Raw genomic sequence first — 17,327 nt, forward strand, 5'->3', positions numbered from 1 at the left:
GTCTCTGGGTTTTTGAATTATTTATTTCTGTTCTATTCTGTTTTTCTCTGCTGTTGTATTGTTCTATAGTACAGGTCATTTAAAATTGTGAATTTATGGTTTTTATCCTTGCTGGATGCATTTGAGTTTTTTTGAGCAAAAGCACGGCACCAATTCACGTCTGATTTTTATGCCAGAAGGAAAGAGAACATACACCCACTTGGACGAACTTACTCTTTGCTTCCTGGAAAGTTTAGGGGCAAGCTTAATTACAATCATCCAATCATGACAGTGCTACCCATAAGCAACAAATTACTATACTGCAAATTACAACTTAGTAGCTATTTCCCCTCTTAGAGCAATAACTGTCAGCCCTATTATCTGAAATGAGCTAAATCTGAACATGTTTCAATTATTCCTGCAGCGTTTACTTATAGATGTGGAGCAAGCCTTCTAGCAAACTCTTTGACACATGTAGTGTAGCAAGATGGTTATGCAGCCACTAGTACTGTAATACTACTTTTAATTTATTTGGTATGTATGCACAGTTATAAGTAAAACAATAAAAATGTCACAAAATAGCATCAACAGTATGGCAATAGAACAATGAATTAAAGAAGGCTGCACTTCGACCCATGCAGAAAACTTTTTTAAAAACCAGGCTTCTGATTTTATGAATTTTTTATTCAAGTGGAGCCATACTGGAAGTTTTTAAGAGATTGGATAACCATTTGTCTGAAGTGGTATAGGGTTCCCTGCCTAAGCAGGGGGTTGGACTAGAAGACCTCCAAGGTCCCTTCCAACTCTATTCTATTCTATTTGTGCTACATACATGTAGATCAGAGGTATGGAACTATGACCTCTTTAGGACTTGTGGACTCAGAATTCCTGAGTCAGCATGGCTGGCTCAGGAATTCTGAGAGTTGAAGTCCACAAGTCCTAAAGGGACCATAGTTCCATACCCCTGCTCTACATCAGAGATGTCAAAATGGCGGCCTGTGGGCTGGATATGTCACATGCAGGGCATGCCTACCCCAGCTCCACGAATGGGAAAAACATCATGAAACTTCATGTGACAGCAACATGATGTGGCGAGTTTGATCTAGATGATCACCAGATGGCTTTTAAGAGGTTTTTTTTAAAAATCCCTGTGCTTTCATCTTATTGGTTATGTCAGTTTTTGCAGCCTAGATCTTGCAAGCCTGATAAAAGGTAAGTAACTACACTGAAGGAAAATGCAACCTAAGAAATGTTTTCTAGGCAATTTGGTAATATAAAATAATATTTTAAGTGGTATGCACCCAGCACCAAACTTTATAATAGAGCGGTAAAGATTCTTCAGATAAGCCAAGAGGAACTCAAAAAAAGAAACCCAATTGTGTACATACACACACACACACAAATGGATTCTGAAATGCATGAACTTTTTTTGTCTCTCAGAAGTTATAAGTTATAAATGATGCCATAAATTTTGCACAAGATAAAACAGAATTATCTAAATACCAAAATAGAAAAGCTGCCAGTCTGCATCATCATCTTTCCATAAGGTGTCCTTAAATATTTTCTATTTCTGAGAAACTGCATACCTTAAAAGAATGCATTTGCCCTCCAAGCAAACACAGAATGATGATTACTAACAGAAAAAGCATACTTTGTAGCGCCACATACTGTACCAATTCAAGCTCCACACAGCTAAAGCAAAGCCACATATAAATGCTTAGAAATGTGATACATGAATTTAAGTTCTTAAAATAATCTAAGTGATGGCTGTCCCTTGGTTAGGAAGGTCACCTGATTCCTTAATTCTGCCTCTAGAGTATAGACTGGATGAAGCTGAGGAAAAGTGTGTGCTAACTTTTTTGAGCTGCATGCCTGCTTATTTAAACGTAACTTAAATAAAATAATTACCAACTGACAAAATAAATCCAGGACATAACCAAATTCAAGGGTCTATAACCACCTAAATTCAGGAACATCATTAACTTGAGTCAGATCCTTTTTCTTTTACTGTGCATTGCTCAAATTTGCTGATGATCCTCTTTGATTCTACCTTGATCTTACTCGCAACTCAATCTGAGATCTTCTACATGCAAAGCTATTCTTGGCATCTCCAAAGATGCTCGTCTGTCTACATTTGTCCAAATGGTCCAATACAAAAGCCATTCCACCAAGGACTTAGCATTTTTACAGCAATTTTTCCCAAAACATCAACTAAATACCAGCCTATGAAAAAGCAGCTGGGAAGGGCACAGATTATCTTACAGATCATGATTTTCTTGGGGCCGTTGCACTGCAATATGTTTATATCAAAATACCACAATGGGAGAGCTCCTAAACACAGCCATTAGTGTTGTCCTGGAATACTTTTTGTGCAAGGGCATAACCAGGTGTCCTCCAAATCTTGGAACCCTAGGTACTCACCTTGTTCTAACACACATGTGCTTATATATCTATAATATTTGTACCTGTAGTTTTAAAGTTCATTCTAATTTATTATCTATTACCACCATTTGGAATCCACTAGGATTGAGGTACGAACATTAAAACATATAAATAACCACACTTAATATATCAATGGTACAGATTAGGAGGGAACAAAGTTTGCTCTGATCTCCCATCCCCATCTACATAACCACTATATGATTGTGTAGATGGGGATGGGAGATCACAGCAAACTTTATACTGGAGTCTCCAAACTTGGCAACTGTAAGACTTGTGGACTTCAAGTCCCAGAATTCCCCACATAGCATGGCTGGCTGAGGAATTCTGGAAGTTGAAGTCCACAAGTCCTAAAGTTGCCAAGTTTGGAGACCCCTGCTTTATATCCTAACCGCCAACATACTACAACTAGAAATGACTTGTTGAATCAGTCCTGTCTGCATTGCCTAGGCCTCCTTACTTATTAATCTGCTGAAAAGCCATTCTTATGGTTAACTGTTTATTGTTTCATGGGAGTGTCCTACAAAGGCAGATATAACTATGGATGGGTGCATGCACAAGACCATTTTATATGTCCTATGCTGATAGGCAAGGAAAATGGCTTAAGACTGAAAGCAATTCCCTCAAGAATCAATTAGCAGATTGGCTTAGGTTGGTTCCAAATGTGTGTCCTGATGGCCTGCTGACAACATAGTGAACATGCCAAAAGTGACATGCTATTTGCTTCAGCTTAACTCACCCTGCATCACAAATATCCCTCGGGCAATCTGTGTTTATCTGTGTATTACAGATAGGACCCATGATATACAGAAAAGTCTTCCAACTAAAGAAATTATTTTACAGCTTTGATGGATACATAATGAAGCAAGAGGATACAATATATTATGCAATCAAAGAATCAACAAATCAATTTTATGCAAGGCAAGTAAGAAACTTGAATCTACTTAACATGTTTATTTAAAAACACATATACACATGTATCTGTATGAAACACTCCACAAAAATATTCAAGCAGAATAATTTGAAGTTTAAAAATAACTCATCTTCCAGAAATTCATCTAAGTCTAATTGTTCATCTTCACCACTTAAGAGAGTTTATAAATTCTATAAATAAATAAAATAAAGTACAGGCAGTCCTCACTTACAAATCACACGCACACCCTTTTCCATTGAGCAAAAAGAGACTGGAGAGGAATTTCAAGAGAGTAAGCTTTCTGCATTGATACACATTAAGAACAATATGATCACACTGGCAATGGGAAAGAGTCCAGCAAAGGAGACACTGCCTACAGAAATTGCTTGTTTTTTCCCTTTCCTCACAGAGCAGAGATTGGAGCGGAAGATATTTCAAGAGAATACTGTATACTGTTCATGAAGCATGCTGGTGGCTTCCATCCCTAGGCTATGGAATGGTCAGATTGCTTTTGATGTGTACAAAACAATAAGGAATTGAGCATTCCAAATTGTTAGGAGGCAAACAAAAGGCAAAGGTGCGAAACAGGAAATGTGTCTCTTTTCAATCAAAAAGCAGAGTCACATGATTTCTCACTTAGTGACTGTTTCACTCAGGTGGAATTGCTGGTCACAATTAGGGTCATTAAGCACGGATCACCTGTAACTCAACTGTATTTGAGTATAGCATTTTAAATTAACAGCATCCCACTTTTCTATTGACAAAATGTCTGCAATTTATACAAAATCTTGGAACAAATCCATACATAATGTCATTTCAAAATTTATCAGTCTCTAAAGTGCTTCATTCCTGAGATGGTGAGGTATATGAGTGCACAGATGTTTAATTGGGCTGTAAGAACAGGCTGGGTATATTTCTGCTGTACTGAATATGAAGCTGTTCAGTTATTGTTCTCTGGTGAATGCTGGCACCATTATGCCTATAATGTTGGGTGATTTCAACATTCATGGTTTGGGTGTGGACCTGGGAAAGTGCAGAAAATAAAAAAGATGACCTCAAAGAGAGAGAAGATTCATTACCAAACCAAAATAAAGGAAAATATTGCATCGGTCCAAAAGATGGGGAAGGATTACACACAAATGTCTCAGACAGACACTCCTCCAAATTCACATGAATATAAAAAAGAGAGGACAGGAAGCACAATCAGACATCTAGTTATGTTATTATAGTTAATCTAAATAAAAGTAATTTTCAGTCTTCCATGAAACCCATTTCTTCATCTGGTCCATCTTGTAGGGGAGACAGAAAACCAAAAGTTCATGGTCATCATTATTCCAGTATATGACAAATGAAGGCAGTCATTTGTTAGACCACCTTGGAATAGTAATGTGGTGGTTTCAATATGAAGAGCACTAAGTCCAGTTTGATGCCATGGTAGAACCACCTTTTGGTCCAGTTAAGTTTAATTGCCATTCAGAATTTCTTCAGGGCTAAACTTGACAGGAGGGCTCACCTCGATGCCTGATCTGATGGATTTCCAGAGCACACTGAGGACTTTTCATAGGCCGTTCAACTGAGGACCTTGTTAACCTTTGGCAACAGGAGGCAAATTGGGCTCTTGACAAAATTGCTCCAAACAACCACTCTTTGTGCGCAAATTCTAGGGTATATCCTAGTTAATTGGAAAACTCCAGGAGATGAAGTATTAGAAATATTTCACAAGAAGAGTTCTCACTCCTACTGCGTTATGAATACCTTATGCCACCAGACTTGAAATTCTAGAACTAGAAAACCTTGAATTACACCTGCTTGCGGTCTAAGCATGGTAATAAAAAACTTAATTGCAATGTCCTCGTCAGTAATAGTTCTAAAATCATCACATTGCAGATAGAAATCAAAGAGATGAGTCTTACCAAAATATAGTTACATTTAGTCCTCAATTTACCCCAACTGAGCCCAAAATTTATGTGCTAAGTGAGAAATTTGTTTAAGTGAGTTTTGCCCCATTTTTTGATTTTTCTGCCACATTTGTTAAGTGAATCACTGCGGTTCTTAAATTAGTAACCTGGTTGTTAAATGAATCTGGTTTCCCCACTGACTTTGCTTGCTAGAGAGACACTGTAACCACCAAGCATCCAAATCTAAATCACATGACTGTAGGGATGCTGCAATGGTCATAATTATAAAAAATTGTCATAAGTCACTTTTTTCAGTGCTGTAGTAACTTTGATCACTAAATGAACTGTTGTAAATCAAGAACTATGTGTATAAGTTCACATTTGGCCCACACACCATAATGATGTATTCCTACTTCTCATTGCATTGACAAACTGTTGATTGACTCTTATTTAGGGAAATAAATTTCCTTTTAGTGAAGGAGGGAGAGGGAGGACTTCACAACTAACTGTTGTGACCATTTGCCAACAAAATCCCTCACATTTTTCAACATCTTCACTCCTCCTGGACAGATTCCAATGAGGTGACTGGGATAACATGTACCTGTTATTCAGGATTCCTTTTGGGCCGTGGGCTATGAGAAAGTGGAGCTTTCTGATATAAGCCCTGCCACTGTGACCCTGATCCATACCTCTCCTGGTTTCTTCACAGGGCTGATGGGGAACAGACAACCTGGATCTAGATCATCAGCATCTCTCTTTGGGCAGGGATGATGTTGCAGCTTTGAAGGAGACTCTGATAATACATTCTTCTTAAGTAATTTTCCCTGAACCCAGGACTGGGTTATAAATATCATTCAGCCCACAACCTTCCTTTTTCCAGAAATCTGTTGAGCTCCTTCATCCTCCTTGGCTGCTTCAGCTGCAAACTACTTTATTAGAAATGGTTCATTTGGACTCTTTTTAGCTAAGTTTCAGACACAAGCAAGATTGTTATCAGGACTTTGATGGGGAGAGTATATCCCGCTTGTCCTACTTGATCTGTCAGTGATTTTTGTTACTGTCAACTATGATATCATTAAGGACTACCTTAATGGTTGTGGTTCTACTCAGTGATAATACAATGTAATTAGTCCATTAGCGACTCTGTTTTTGGTCCCTTTCCACTGCTGTTTAATAATTTTCCAAAGCTACTGTAATGAAATGTGGGAAAGACCTTGGGAGATGGGGCAAATGTGCAAAGGGATGCTGCCGAGTGAACAATCAGGTAAGAAAGAGAATAGCAGTGGTGGTATTCAGCCGATTGCACCAGTTTGCGCGAACCCCTGCCCAGGGCTGAGAGCCTGCAGCCGCTGCCTCTTTTTTTCGATGCAAGAAGCCTCCCAGCTGATGCCTCTTTGCCAGCCGAAACCGAGCCAGCTGGCTGGAGGCTTCTTGCGCCAAAAAAAAAGCAGCAGCAGCTGCAGGCTTCTTGTGCTGAAAACTACTGGCCTCCGCATTTCGAATGCTCCAAAAAAGAGCTTCTGTCGCGCTGCCATCACTGCCCTGTTCTTTGCACCAGCCGTGCACATGCACCCCATTGCCTGCTGCACCGGGGGACCAAAAAGGGACAGGCAGGGTGTAGGAGCTGCCTTCCAACTCCCAGCTGAGTCTCGCCATGTCCCCCTCCCCCTGCCAAGAGGCCTACAGCCACCACCTCTTTGCCAGAGCGAGAAGCCTCCAGCCGCTGCTACTGGCTCAGTTCCAGCTGGCAAAGAAATGGCTGCTGCAGGCTCTTCACACCAGCAAAAAGTGGCACGAGAAGCCTCTAGTCACCATGTCTTTGCCAGAGAGAGAATCCTCCAGGCACCACTCCCAGCTCAGTTCTGGCCACCAAAGAGGCGGCAAAAACCATGCAGGTCCACCCCATTGAGCCCGCTACACCAGAGGGACTTGCCTGAGCAAGTCCAAGCAGAGCGGCGCAGCAGGCAATGGGGTGAGCCTGTGCAGCTGGTGCATAGATGCAGTGATGCATTGGAGAAGTGGAGCAAAGCCAGAGGTCGGTAATTTTCACTGCAAGAAATCTACAGCTGTCGCGTCTTTTTTTCAGTGCAGATGGGGTCCAGCCTCAATCTGATGCAGTGAGATATCAATTCCTTCGGTTCTGATTTGATGTGCTGTATCACAGGATGCTGGGATTAGAGAAAATAGCTCAAGGGAGGGATGGAATCCTGAGGTAAACTTCAGTATGATAATTAGAAATAGCAGGCTTATCAGAAGACTCTCCAGATGTCTTAATATGCTTATGCAGTTTGGGTATATTTATGAGTCTATTTCAACCATTTAACTTTGATATTTTCTAATGTCAGAAGATTTACAGTATCGTTGTTTCTATCTATCAAAGGGAGGAATGTAGTCAGTTTGTTCATACCTTGAACAGCCAAACAAATCAATATTTCAACACATCTAAGAGTGCTCAACTCACTAGGATGAGAAGACATATTTTCATTTTCATTCTTATAAACGGATCATAAAATTTTATCAGTGGTGTAATAACTTCTTTTCAAGCCTATCACTTTGAGTCTTAATGCTGCACTTGTCTAACTTGATAAAATGCTATGAACATTTTATTTCACCCCGAGTATGCCAGGAAACTATGATAAGACATAGTTAATGCCTTCATGTCTTAAGAGTTGAGATCACTTTGAAAGAGCACCAAGCAAATACAGAATATTTCCAACCCCACAGTCAGGATATAGTGTAATAATAATGTCTTGTGCAGATGAAGAGATAATGGTGAGGACATCTGTATAGTTACATTTGTGCGTCTATCTATGGAAGTTTTTTTAAAGCTAATTCAGAAAAGCATGCGAGGCCTATAAAACAGGCAGCTAAAACTGTAATGGTGGCATTTAGTAATAGTTGGTAAACAGTCCATATTTGCATCCAAATCCAACCTCTGCTAATTAACAGCATAAAACATAACAAGCAAGAAAAACAAACTAAGATGCTTCAGATTTCACAGCCAGGAATGAGAAAAGCATTTTAATCTTTGATTGTTATTTAGCAAAGATAATGTTAAGATAAAGTTTTGAGTAATTGAGGCTATAATTCTACCCTAATTAGGACATTTTAATCTCTTTGACTTCAAGAAGATTGAGGTCATATATCAGATCATCTTAAAATAATTCTTTAAATCACATGATCAACTCAGTTTTGTTCCAGTAAGTTCACAACAAAGCAAATAAGGTAAAAAAGATAGATAAAAAAGTAAGCCACGATTTTCTGATCCAATATTTTACTAGCCACACCACACAATGAATAAGTAATGGTTAAATCTTTAACATATGTAAAAAAGGGCAAGAGCCAGGTCTGCAAAAGCAAACTACATCACTAAGTACTATAGTTGGGACATCTATAGCAGGGGTCCTCAACCACCGGCCGCTGGACCGTACCGGTCCGTGGAGCACTCTGTACCGGGCCGCAAAGGAAAAAAAATTAAAAAAATGGCGGCTTTCTTCGCCTTTGGTGAATGCTGCTGGGATTGGGGATCAAGGACACAAATGAGAGAAGGGGAGGGAGGAAGCAACCAAAGCCTGTCCTGCTCTCTGGCTCAGCGGCTTCGGTTTCCTCCCGCCTCGTTCCTCTCTCAGTCGCTCTCTCGCTGCTCCACCAGCCCAGGAAGAAACTGCTTCAAAGAAGCCGGGGGTGGCTTTTCCTGTCGCCGCAGCTCCTCCAAAGCGCCCGGTCACCCCACCCCGCCCACCCGCGCGCTTCAATTCAGTGCTCTGTTCTGCCTGCCTGCCTGCCTTCTTCGGTCCCTGGTACAAAAAAGGTTGGGGACCACTGATCTATAGTACACAATGTACAATGAGTAGTCCATAAACATAAGGTCATAATGAATATTTACAGGTAGTTCTTGGCTTACAGCCATTCATTTAGTGACTGTTCAAAGTTACAACAGCACTGACACAAGTGACTTATGACCATTTTTCACACTTAAGACCACTGCAGAATCCCCATGGCCACATGATCAAAATTTAGATGTTTGACAACTAATGCATATTTATGATGGTTGCAGTAGCCTGGAGTCATGTGATCATATTTTGCAACCTTCTGACAAGCAAAGTCAATAGGGAAGCCAGATTCACTTATCAACCATGTTACTAACTTAACAACTACAGTGATTCATTTAATAACTGTGGCAAGAAATGTCACAAAATGGAGCAAAACTGTTCCATTGCTTATCAATAGAAATTTTGGGCTCAATTGTGGTCGTTAAGTCAAGGACTATCTGTACTTTTATCCATAATACACAGGCTATGAGGGGACAGTGGAAACAAATTTAAAACAGCTACTCAGACTACATTGAAAGTGTTCTAAGCTTTAAATGACCTTACTGAAATAAGGCTGTATCAAAAGACAATATTTGTATGGTGGTAACAACTCTGGAACATTTCCAGTAGATCAGAACAATCCATTTGAAACTCAAAACACTGTTTCAAATTCTAAATATTCTGTGTGCTGCCAGGAACTTACTTCTGCTAAGCTTTTGGATCTTGGTGTTCACGAAAAATATGTAACTTGTTTAAATCGGAAACTGAAAAGAGTAGCGTAAGAAGAAGGATGCCGACTTTACTATTAATCCATATACCATGGCATGATAATGAAAGACTGCCACTGGCGATAAATCAGTGGCATACCAACGGGTCGGGGTGGACAACATACACTGTGTGTACGTGGAGGGTTAACTATGTGGTAGATGGGAGACTGGCGAAGTGTTTTGCCACATGATCTTTCAAATATTACTGCTCTTTTCTGCTTTTTACAGAAGTCTTAACAAAAAAAAAATAGTATTTCACATACATTGTCACATACTTTAAAAGTATTAAGGGGTTAATAATACACATGCTTCTCCAGATCTCACAGAAAGCTATTTGGAATATACAACTGAACCATGATTTAACAGAGGCATTTGGAAGAAGGGGGTTTATTCCTCCTGACCATAAAATAACAAGTTTGCCATATTTTCAAAAATGACATGTAGGTGTTCAGGTCTATATAGAAATGTATAAAATATAAGTGAATTATCAGCCCCACTTTTAATTAGAGACTTTATCTATGATTTGGTAGGATTCTTGAATTGATATTGAGTTTGTTGCATCTGCTAAATGTGGGCCCAACTCAGGTGTTACTGGATCTGGAAGCACAGGTATATGTAGATGATTCTAATCCCATATTGGAGTATATGTTCAAACAATGGGCTTACTTACAGGGAAGCTGTGTCTAGAATTGCACTGTAAGATTATGCCTGAAGACCAAGTAAATCAATGTGCAGTTACTGAATGGTCCCTTTCATCCATTTAATATTTAAAACACATAATATACTGTAAGACTGCAAGCAATTCAGAAGCTTCAGCAAAACAAAGGGAATTTTCCCCAGTATAAAGTCACAACCAGGTAAACAATATTCACACATGCATCTGCCTACTCAAATAACAGTGCAAAAGTAACTCTCATATGTAAAATACACTGCACATTGTGCATTTGAAACAGAGCTTCACGTATGCAAGTTGCAAGCTTTATCACTACAGGAAAACAAATCAATGCTGCTCAACCACAATAGAACAACCAATAAAATACCTTTAAAATCCAGAATGCTGAAGCTATTGAATAATAGGAAAAGATCAGAGTAAAAATTTTATAACCAGAGGTTCCACTTGCAGCACCTCTGGGTGGGAGGACCTAAGTGCATTCTTGTCCAGATTGCCAGAAAAGTACAAATGGAGTCAAATGGAGTCAAATGGAGCCCATTGGACTTGGTATAAAGGCATTTCTCACTAGTACAAGTCCTAAATCTCGTTGAACGTACTTTGAAGAATTTGGAATGAAGGTGAATATATCATCTGGGATAATGTTGCAGGATCCAATCTGGGTCAGACATTGGGGCCAGAGGTTTGTCTTCCGAGCTTTTGGAGTCCTTCAGGGAACTTCTAGAGAGAAGTTCCAAAAGTTCAGAAGACAAAACCTCTGGTCCCGATGACCAAGCAAGATTGGATCCTACACAGAGGTGATATTCAGCAGGTTCTGACCAGTTCTGGAGAACCAGTAGTGGAAATTTTGAGTAGTTCGGAGAACCGGCAAATACCACCTCGGACTGTCCCCGCCCCCATCTCTTCTCTGCCTCCCAAGTCCCAGCTGACTGGCTGGGTCTTCTTTTGTTGCCCTGCACAGGAGAACGGAGCTGGAAAGCAGGTTAGTGGGGTGGGGAGGGAATGGAGATTTTGAAGTATCTTTCCCCCAGGAGTGGGGAGGGAATGGAGATCTTACAGTATCCTTCCCCTGCCACACCCACCAAACCACACCAACAGAACCAGTAGTAAAAAAAAGTTGAATCCCACCACTGATCCTACAATTTGGAAATTGTTTGTCACTATATATTTTGGGGATGCATCTTGTGGCAAAAGCAACAAACATTATTTAGAAACAGCAAAGCTCTATACAAAATGTTCTTTAGAGCCATAGCCACATTTCTAGATATTTAATAGGTAAAAAGATCTGCTCTATGATCCAGCACAGAAGAGTAGACAATCATTGAAACATTTACTTGGAAACAGCAGACATATATCATTAAATCAGATTACAATATGTGCTCACAGAAAGGGCGTTGGTACTTACCTGACACGCCCGTTCTCTTTGAGCTGTGAAGAGCATCCAGTAGTGGGAGGTGCTTCAGTCTCCGCATGTCTAGGCTGGGCTTATACGTCATAAATTGGAGACTTGACGATTTCAAGGGTTCGAAAGGGCCCTTAGTGAGTGCGACAAGGACCTTGTTAAGGTCCCAGGTGGGATAACGGTGTACCGCTGGAGGGCGTAAATTTGGTACACCCTCTTCCGAAGGAGTTGGAGTGGTAGAAGGGGTCGACTTGTTTAGGCGTGCAATGTTTTTTGCCTTAAACAAGAGAGATCTGAAAAGTTGTGGGTGGAATAAGCCTGTAAAAACAGGTTGGTCAGGAACAAGGCCCTCATCCTCAGACATTCCCCTTTCTAAGGGGTCTGCTTCTGACAGGGGTTCGCTGTCATGTATTGATCCTGATTCAATCTCTTCCATTTGATCAATTTGATCCACTTCTTCTTCCTCCTCCTCCTCCTCCTCCTCCTCCTCAGTCGGCCCTTGGAGGGGGACCTCCCCTTGTAAATATACCTGGGTATGGTGCTGCTCTGACCTGGTCAATGACCTCAGCGATTGGGAATCATGATCGGTGATCACAGGATATTCCCTGGTCATAACTGCATGTTGAAGACCTGCTGCGATTCCCTGGCGGATTGCCAGCTCCATCCAGACTTTCATCCTCTCTGGAACTTCCTCTGTAAGACTATCGTCCTGACGAAGACCGGCAACCGTCGGAGTGAATGTGACTTCGGGAGCCCTTCGCGTGGTCGGTGTCCCAAATACTTGGGCCTGTTGGCCTTGGGGAGCCAAGCTGTGCCTGGATGAGAGGGAGAGATCTAGGGGAGGAGGAGGGTGGGAAGAGGTAGATGGATCTGGGCTGGAGGAGGGGAAGTCCTGTGAGACCTTGTGCGCCTCCCGTGTGCACTTATCTATCTGTTTTTGTAAAGCTTTATGGCGCCTGATGGCATCCCTTTCTGAAGTTTTAGAATTCCCTTTAGCCTGCTTAGGTTTGTGCTGAGATTTGGCTTTGACCTTCAAGGATAAGGTCTGAGAGCTGCTACCGTCTGCCATTTCGATTGAAATTGGAATTGCAGTATGCTTGTTATACAATGCAATACTGTGAAGGCGGTTGGCACACCCAGGGGCCTGATCTGAGGACAGACCGGTTGCCCTGATGATGTTTTTATTGCCCTCTTTCCTCTTTTTTTTTTTTTTTTTGAATAATACCTATCTAAAATGAGTCGTATCTCAGTAATATTTTATTGATATTAAAATATTATACTGAAGAGAAAATTATTATTATTACTGTTATTATTATTATTATTATTATTATTATATATATATATATATATATATATATATATATATATATATATATATATATGGCAATATGTATATGAATATTAATTAAGTGGCACAATGTTACGTGCTGAGAAACCAAACAGCCAAATTGAGAACACCTAAAGGCCCAGATTGATAAGGATAGAGGCCTTCAACAGCTTCCCTGCACAGGTGGACACAGGCCTAGGTGCTCGCTGTTGTGCCGCTGGGTTGATTGGGCTGTGAGAGTTAAGCCAACAATTTAACTGTAAGAATAGCCTCGAATGTAGAAAAAAACCAAGACGAGGGTATAATGGTCCCCAGTATTTCTGAAGGGAACCTCTGCTCGGAACAGAGATACCTCACACAGCACAAAATGGAATACAGGTACACGGCCATGAGGTCTTGTAAGAAAAGATGGCCTCTGGCCGTTAATCTTTTGGCGCACTTCCCAGCAGCAAACTCCCGCCGTGTAAAGGAATAGCCTCCAATGGCTTTTCCTATGAGGCTAAACGGTGGGGAAGGGTGGAAGGTACTAAGTATTTGAATCCTCCACCCCAAATGGCATTCAGAGGGGGAAGGAAAGTGATACGACTCTGTTGGGAGCAAAGAACTCACGCCGCTGTTCGGGTAAAGAAACGCTGCGGCAATTGGTCGGAATGGCAGGGGTAGAAAGATCGGTTGTGGGGAGGGGGTGCGGAGCAGCGCCGAAGCCTCCCGCCACTTTGGGGCGCGAAATGGGGCTTCCCTGAAATGCAAGCGATCTCTGCAGTGCGAGCCAACTTCGAGAAATCGCAATGGGATTAGAAGGCTAAAGTATTCTAAAGACAAGCTGATTAACTTTCAAACCTGCTAGCAAGGAAAGAATTTTTTTTGTTTCGGCCAAGGAAGAATCACAAGCACTGCCTATCTCTCACGAGGCTGAGCCAAAACTGGGGAACGCTGGGGAGGAGTACCGTGGAGGAGGAGGAGCGTTCCACAAATTAAGCCCAACCTAGACATGCGGAGACTGAAGCACCTCCCACTACTGGATGTTTTGAACAGCTCATGGGAGAACAGAACTGTGCTGGGATTTCAGTAAGAAATATTGCACTGTGTAAGGATCAGATTTAATTATTTCTGTAATAAATTCTGAAGTTGAATGAACCATTTATCATATAACACTCATGACCCAGTTCATGCCCTAGTTTAATGAAGTCAGTGTGGTGATAATACTTTTCCTTAAAAGATTCAGGCAAACAAAACAATATTTTCCAATCTTCCCCAGAAAAAGAGACATTTTTGCTGCATCAGGTTCTCTGGCCTTTGCAGTTGGGCAGATTGAATCGGTTCAAAAAATGAGAAACCAATCACTTCATTCCAAAGCAATACATCAGCAACATCCACTTTCAGCAAAATAGGCTAAAGGCTGCAGCTACTGTATATGTAGAGCATGGTAGAGAGTACTGATTTATTCTCGTTTGGTCTACAAATCAGTAAATATGTCGACATCTCCCTTATTCATTAAACTGATGGGTTGCATTTCTCCTTGCTTATAAACTAAGTAGTTAAAAGGACGTTTTAGAAGTCCCAATTCAATTTAAGGCTCAGAATCACTCCGGGTCTTATTTTTATAAATTATATTAAAAAGTTAGGAAAGACAATTGATCATGACTAATTTGTCAAATCAATCTTACTGCCTCTTTGGTTTGTGGCTTATGGAATTATTGCTTACTGTAATTAGTTACTGTGCATTAGAATGATTGCTTACTTTAAATTGATTAAAATTAGTCCATAATAGCCACAGCTTATACTTGCTACTGTATTTTACAGGAACGGTTTGGATTCTTGATATTCTCAGGTCTTTAATTTCTGTGGCTCGCTATTTGATTGTTATTTGATTGTTAATTTTTGTTTCAATTGTTGCGAGCTACCCAAAGTTGTTGAGAGTGAGGCAACATACAAATTTAATGAAGGTACTACTGTTACTGGCACAGTCAACCAGATATATAGACTGGATTTGTCACTTTTATCAACCTATCAAGTCCTTCCTAAGGATAAGCAGATGTTGTTGCTTGATGGTGTCAGAGGTATCATCACAGGATGTTAGCTGATTCAAGTAAAGCTGCCTTTTTGTAATTGACTGGTAGTGATTTTGTCAATGCCAATGATATTCAAGTGATGCTTCAGATGTTTGGTGATTGCACCCATGTTGCCAAATTACTACTGGTGCTATGCTTGTTTTCTTCTGCCAGTCGCTCTGTTTCTATTTGCAAGTTTTTGTATTTTGTTATTTTTCTCCAATTTTTTCTGTTCTTTTCTTTCTCCAGGCATTGCATTGTCGATTATCTGGACTTCTTTTTGCTCTTTTTCAGAGCATATCAAAAAGATAATGGAAGTGTATGGTATGTACATCCATATCATAGATAGTTAGAGCAAAGATTATTATTTTTTTGGATACTTATAATGAACCAGTTCGTGCTTTTGTTCACGAACAATGTGCATTAAATCAATGAAGATTTTTTAAAAAAACCTTTTAAAACTTGTTATTTTGTTAATCAATATCTTTAAAATGCAAAGTTAAAGTTCATCTTGAAGATCATAGGTTTCTTCTGAAAACAGTTCTGTGAACCATTTATGAACAGTAGCAAATGTTTACACTCAAATTTAATGGGAGGAATTACTGTTTAGAATTCAAGTTGAAGAGGGCTGTTTGAGCCCCTTGTGAATTTCTGACTGAAATGCCAGATGGAAGGGCCTTAGATAATAACCCAGATCAGCATTCCCCAATTTGCTATTCTCCGGATACATTAGAGTATAATTCTGTGGATTTCTAGTCAGCACAGATTGTGAGTAACCTGACTGGGAATTCTAATCTTGTAGCCCCAAGATACCTGAAGAGCATCAGGTTGAGGAAAGCTGCAGTACATTTAACATCTTTTTGAGCTTAATCGTATATGGGGAAAACATTTTACAGCATTCAGCCTGGATTTGTTGAAAGGACTTCTGCTACATTGTTCTCACCAACAATTCCAATTCAAGTATTTCACTTAGGCATTCAAATTACATTTAGCACCATTCACCAACAATCAAAACTAAGTCAAGGGTGATCACCAAGTTGTATCTTACCCCTTAGAGCAGGCAGCAGGGACCTTTCTTTCTTGTCATCGCATTTGTTACACTCACTGAAGTACAGCAGGAGAAACACATCCACCAGGACCCACATGAGAGAAGTGGCAAGAATCACCTTGCAATAGACAAATCTCCTCATCCTTTATTGAATTATTAGTGACAGGCTGCAGTAAAAGCAGGTGCTAATACGATGCTATATCCAAGCCAAGGAAGCTGGCACGAATGCACAGATGAGAACATCCCACTGAAAAATAAGAAGAACAGAAAAATAGAATTAGCTGACAAGTAAACAACTTCATAAACACAACAATTTTCATCTGTTACTGTTTTTTTTTAAAAAAAAACATGTTGATTAATTTTTATTGTCCTCCATTGTACGCAAGAAATGCATACCAAATTTTTAGAAACAAAAATGAAAACAAGCTTTCCGGTGTGTAATGGTATGTGAAAATGACTTTGGGAGACAGGAGGAAAAGCAGCAGACTAGGCAAGTCAGATAAAAGGCAACTGTGCCTGCAGAAAGAATATGGATGCAACAGATTTCTCAGAAGGGTCCCTCACTAGTTTCATGGACTGTAAAGGTGAGAGGGATTTGCAATGTAAGTTGTCAGCCTCACAAAGTAGTCGAGACAAAAAGCACTCAGATGTACTAACATTAACTTTATTGCAGAGTTACATTAAAGAGAATCTTGCAAGTCATTCCCATATTCCATTACAAGTGTATTTTAGTGGTGATTGCTTTGATGTTTTCCAAATTCAGGTTATGCGCATCTTTAAAGCGCTCTTCAAAAATGTACACTGACTCAAAAAAAGCAAGGGAAAAAAAAACCGAGCAAGCACAAACAGAGGATTTAATTCTCTGTGAAATATCTTATTGCAATAACACTTACAAGAAAATGGATAAATGACATAGCATTGGTGTTAACTACAGCTAAAAGATGCACTATTCATGCTCAAGTGGGCAGACATGGAGTATCAGCATCAACAGACACTGTTTTATATTTCCTTTAATAATACA

The 17,327-nt window shown here is 40.1% G+C and overlaps 1 protein-coding gene across 6 annotated transcripts in view; it reads right to left on the reverse strand.

The window, feature by feature from the left end:
* The window catches only part of GALNT13 (polypeptide N-acetylgalactosaminyltransferase 13), a 239,269-nt gene that overhangs the window by 196,239 nt on the left and 25,703 nt on the right, over positions 1-17,327 (reverse strand). For all 6 annotated transcript variants that reach the window (XM_026680097.2, XM_087949975.1, XM_087949973.1 and 3 more), the window contains exon 2: positions 16,307-16,553. In XM_026680097.2, the coding sequence (XP_026535882.1) occupies positions 16,307-16,448 (142 nt within the window). In that variant the 5' untranslated portion in view covers positions 16,449-16,553. The remainder of the gene's footprint in view (positions 1-16,306; positions 16,554-17,327) is intronic.

This window comes from Notechis scutatus, chromosome 1 (genome assembly GCF_049901735.1).
Source record: "Notechis scutatus isolate UNSWTSFEM ecotype Mainland chromosome 1, rNotScu1.2, whole genome shotgun sequence".
Classification (NCBI taxonomy): domain Eukaryota; kingdom Metazoa; phylum Chordata; class Lepidosauria; order Squamata; family Elapidae; genus Notechis; species Notechis scutatus.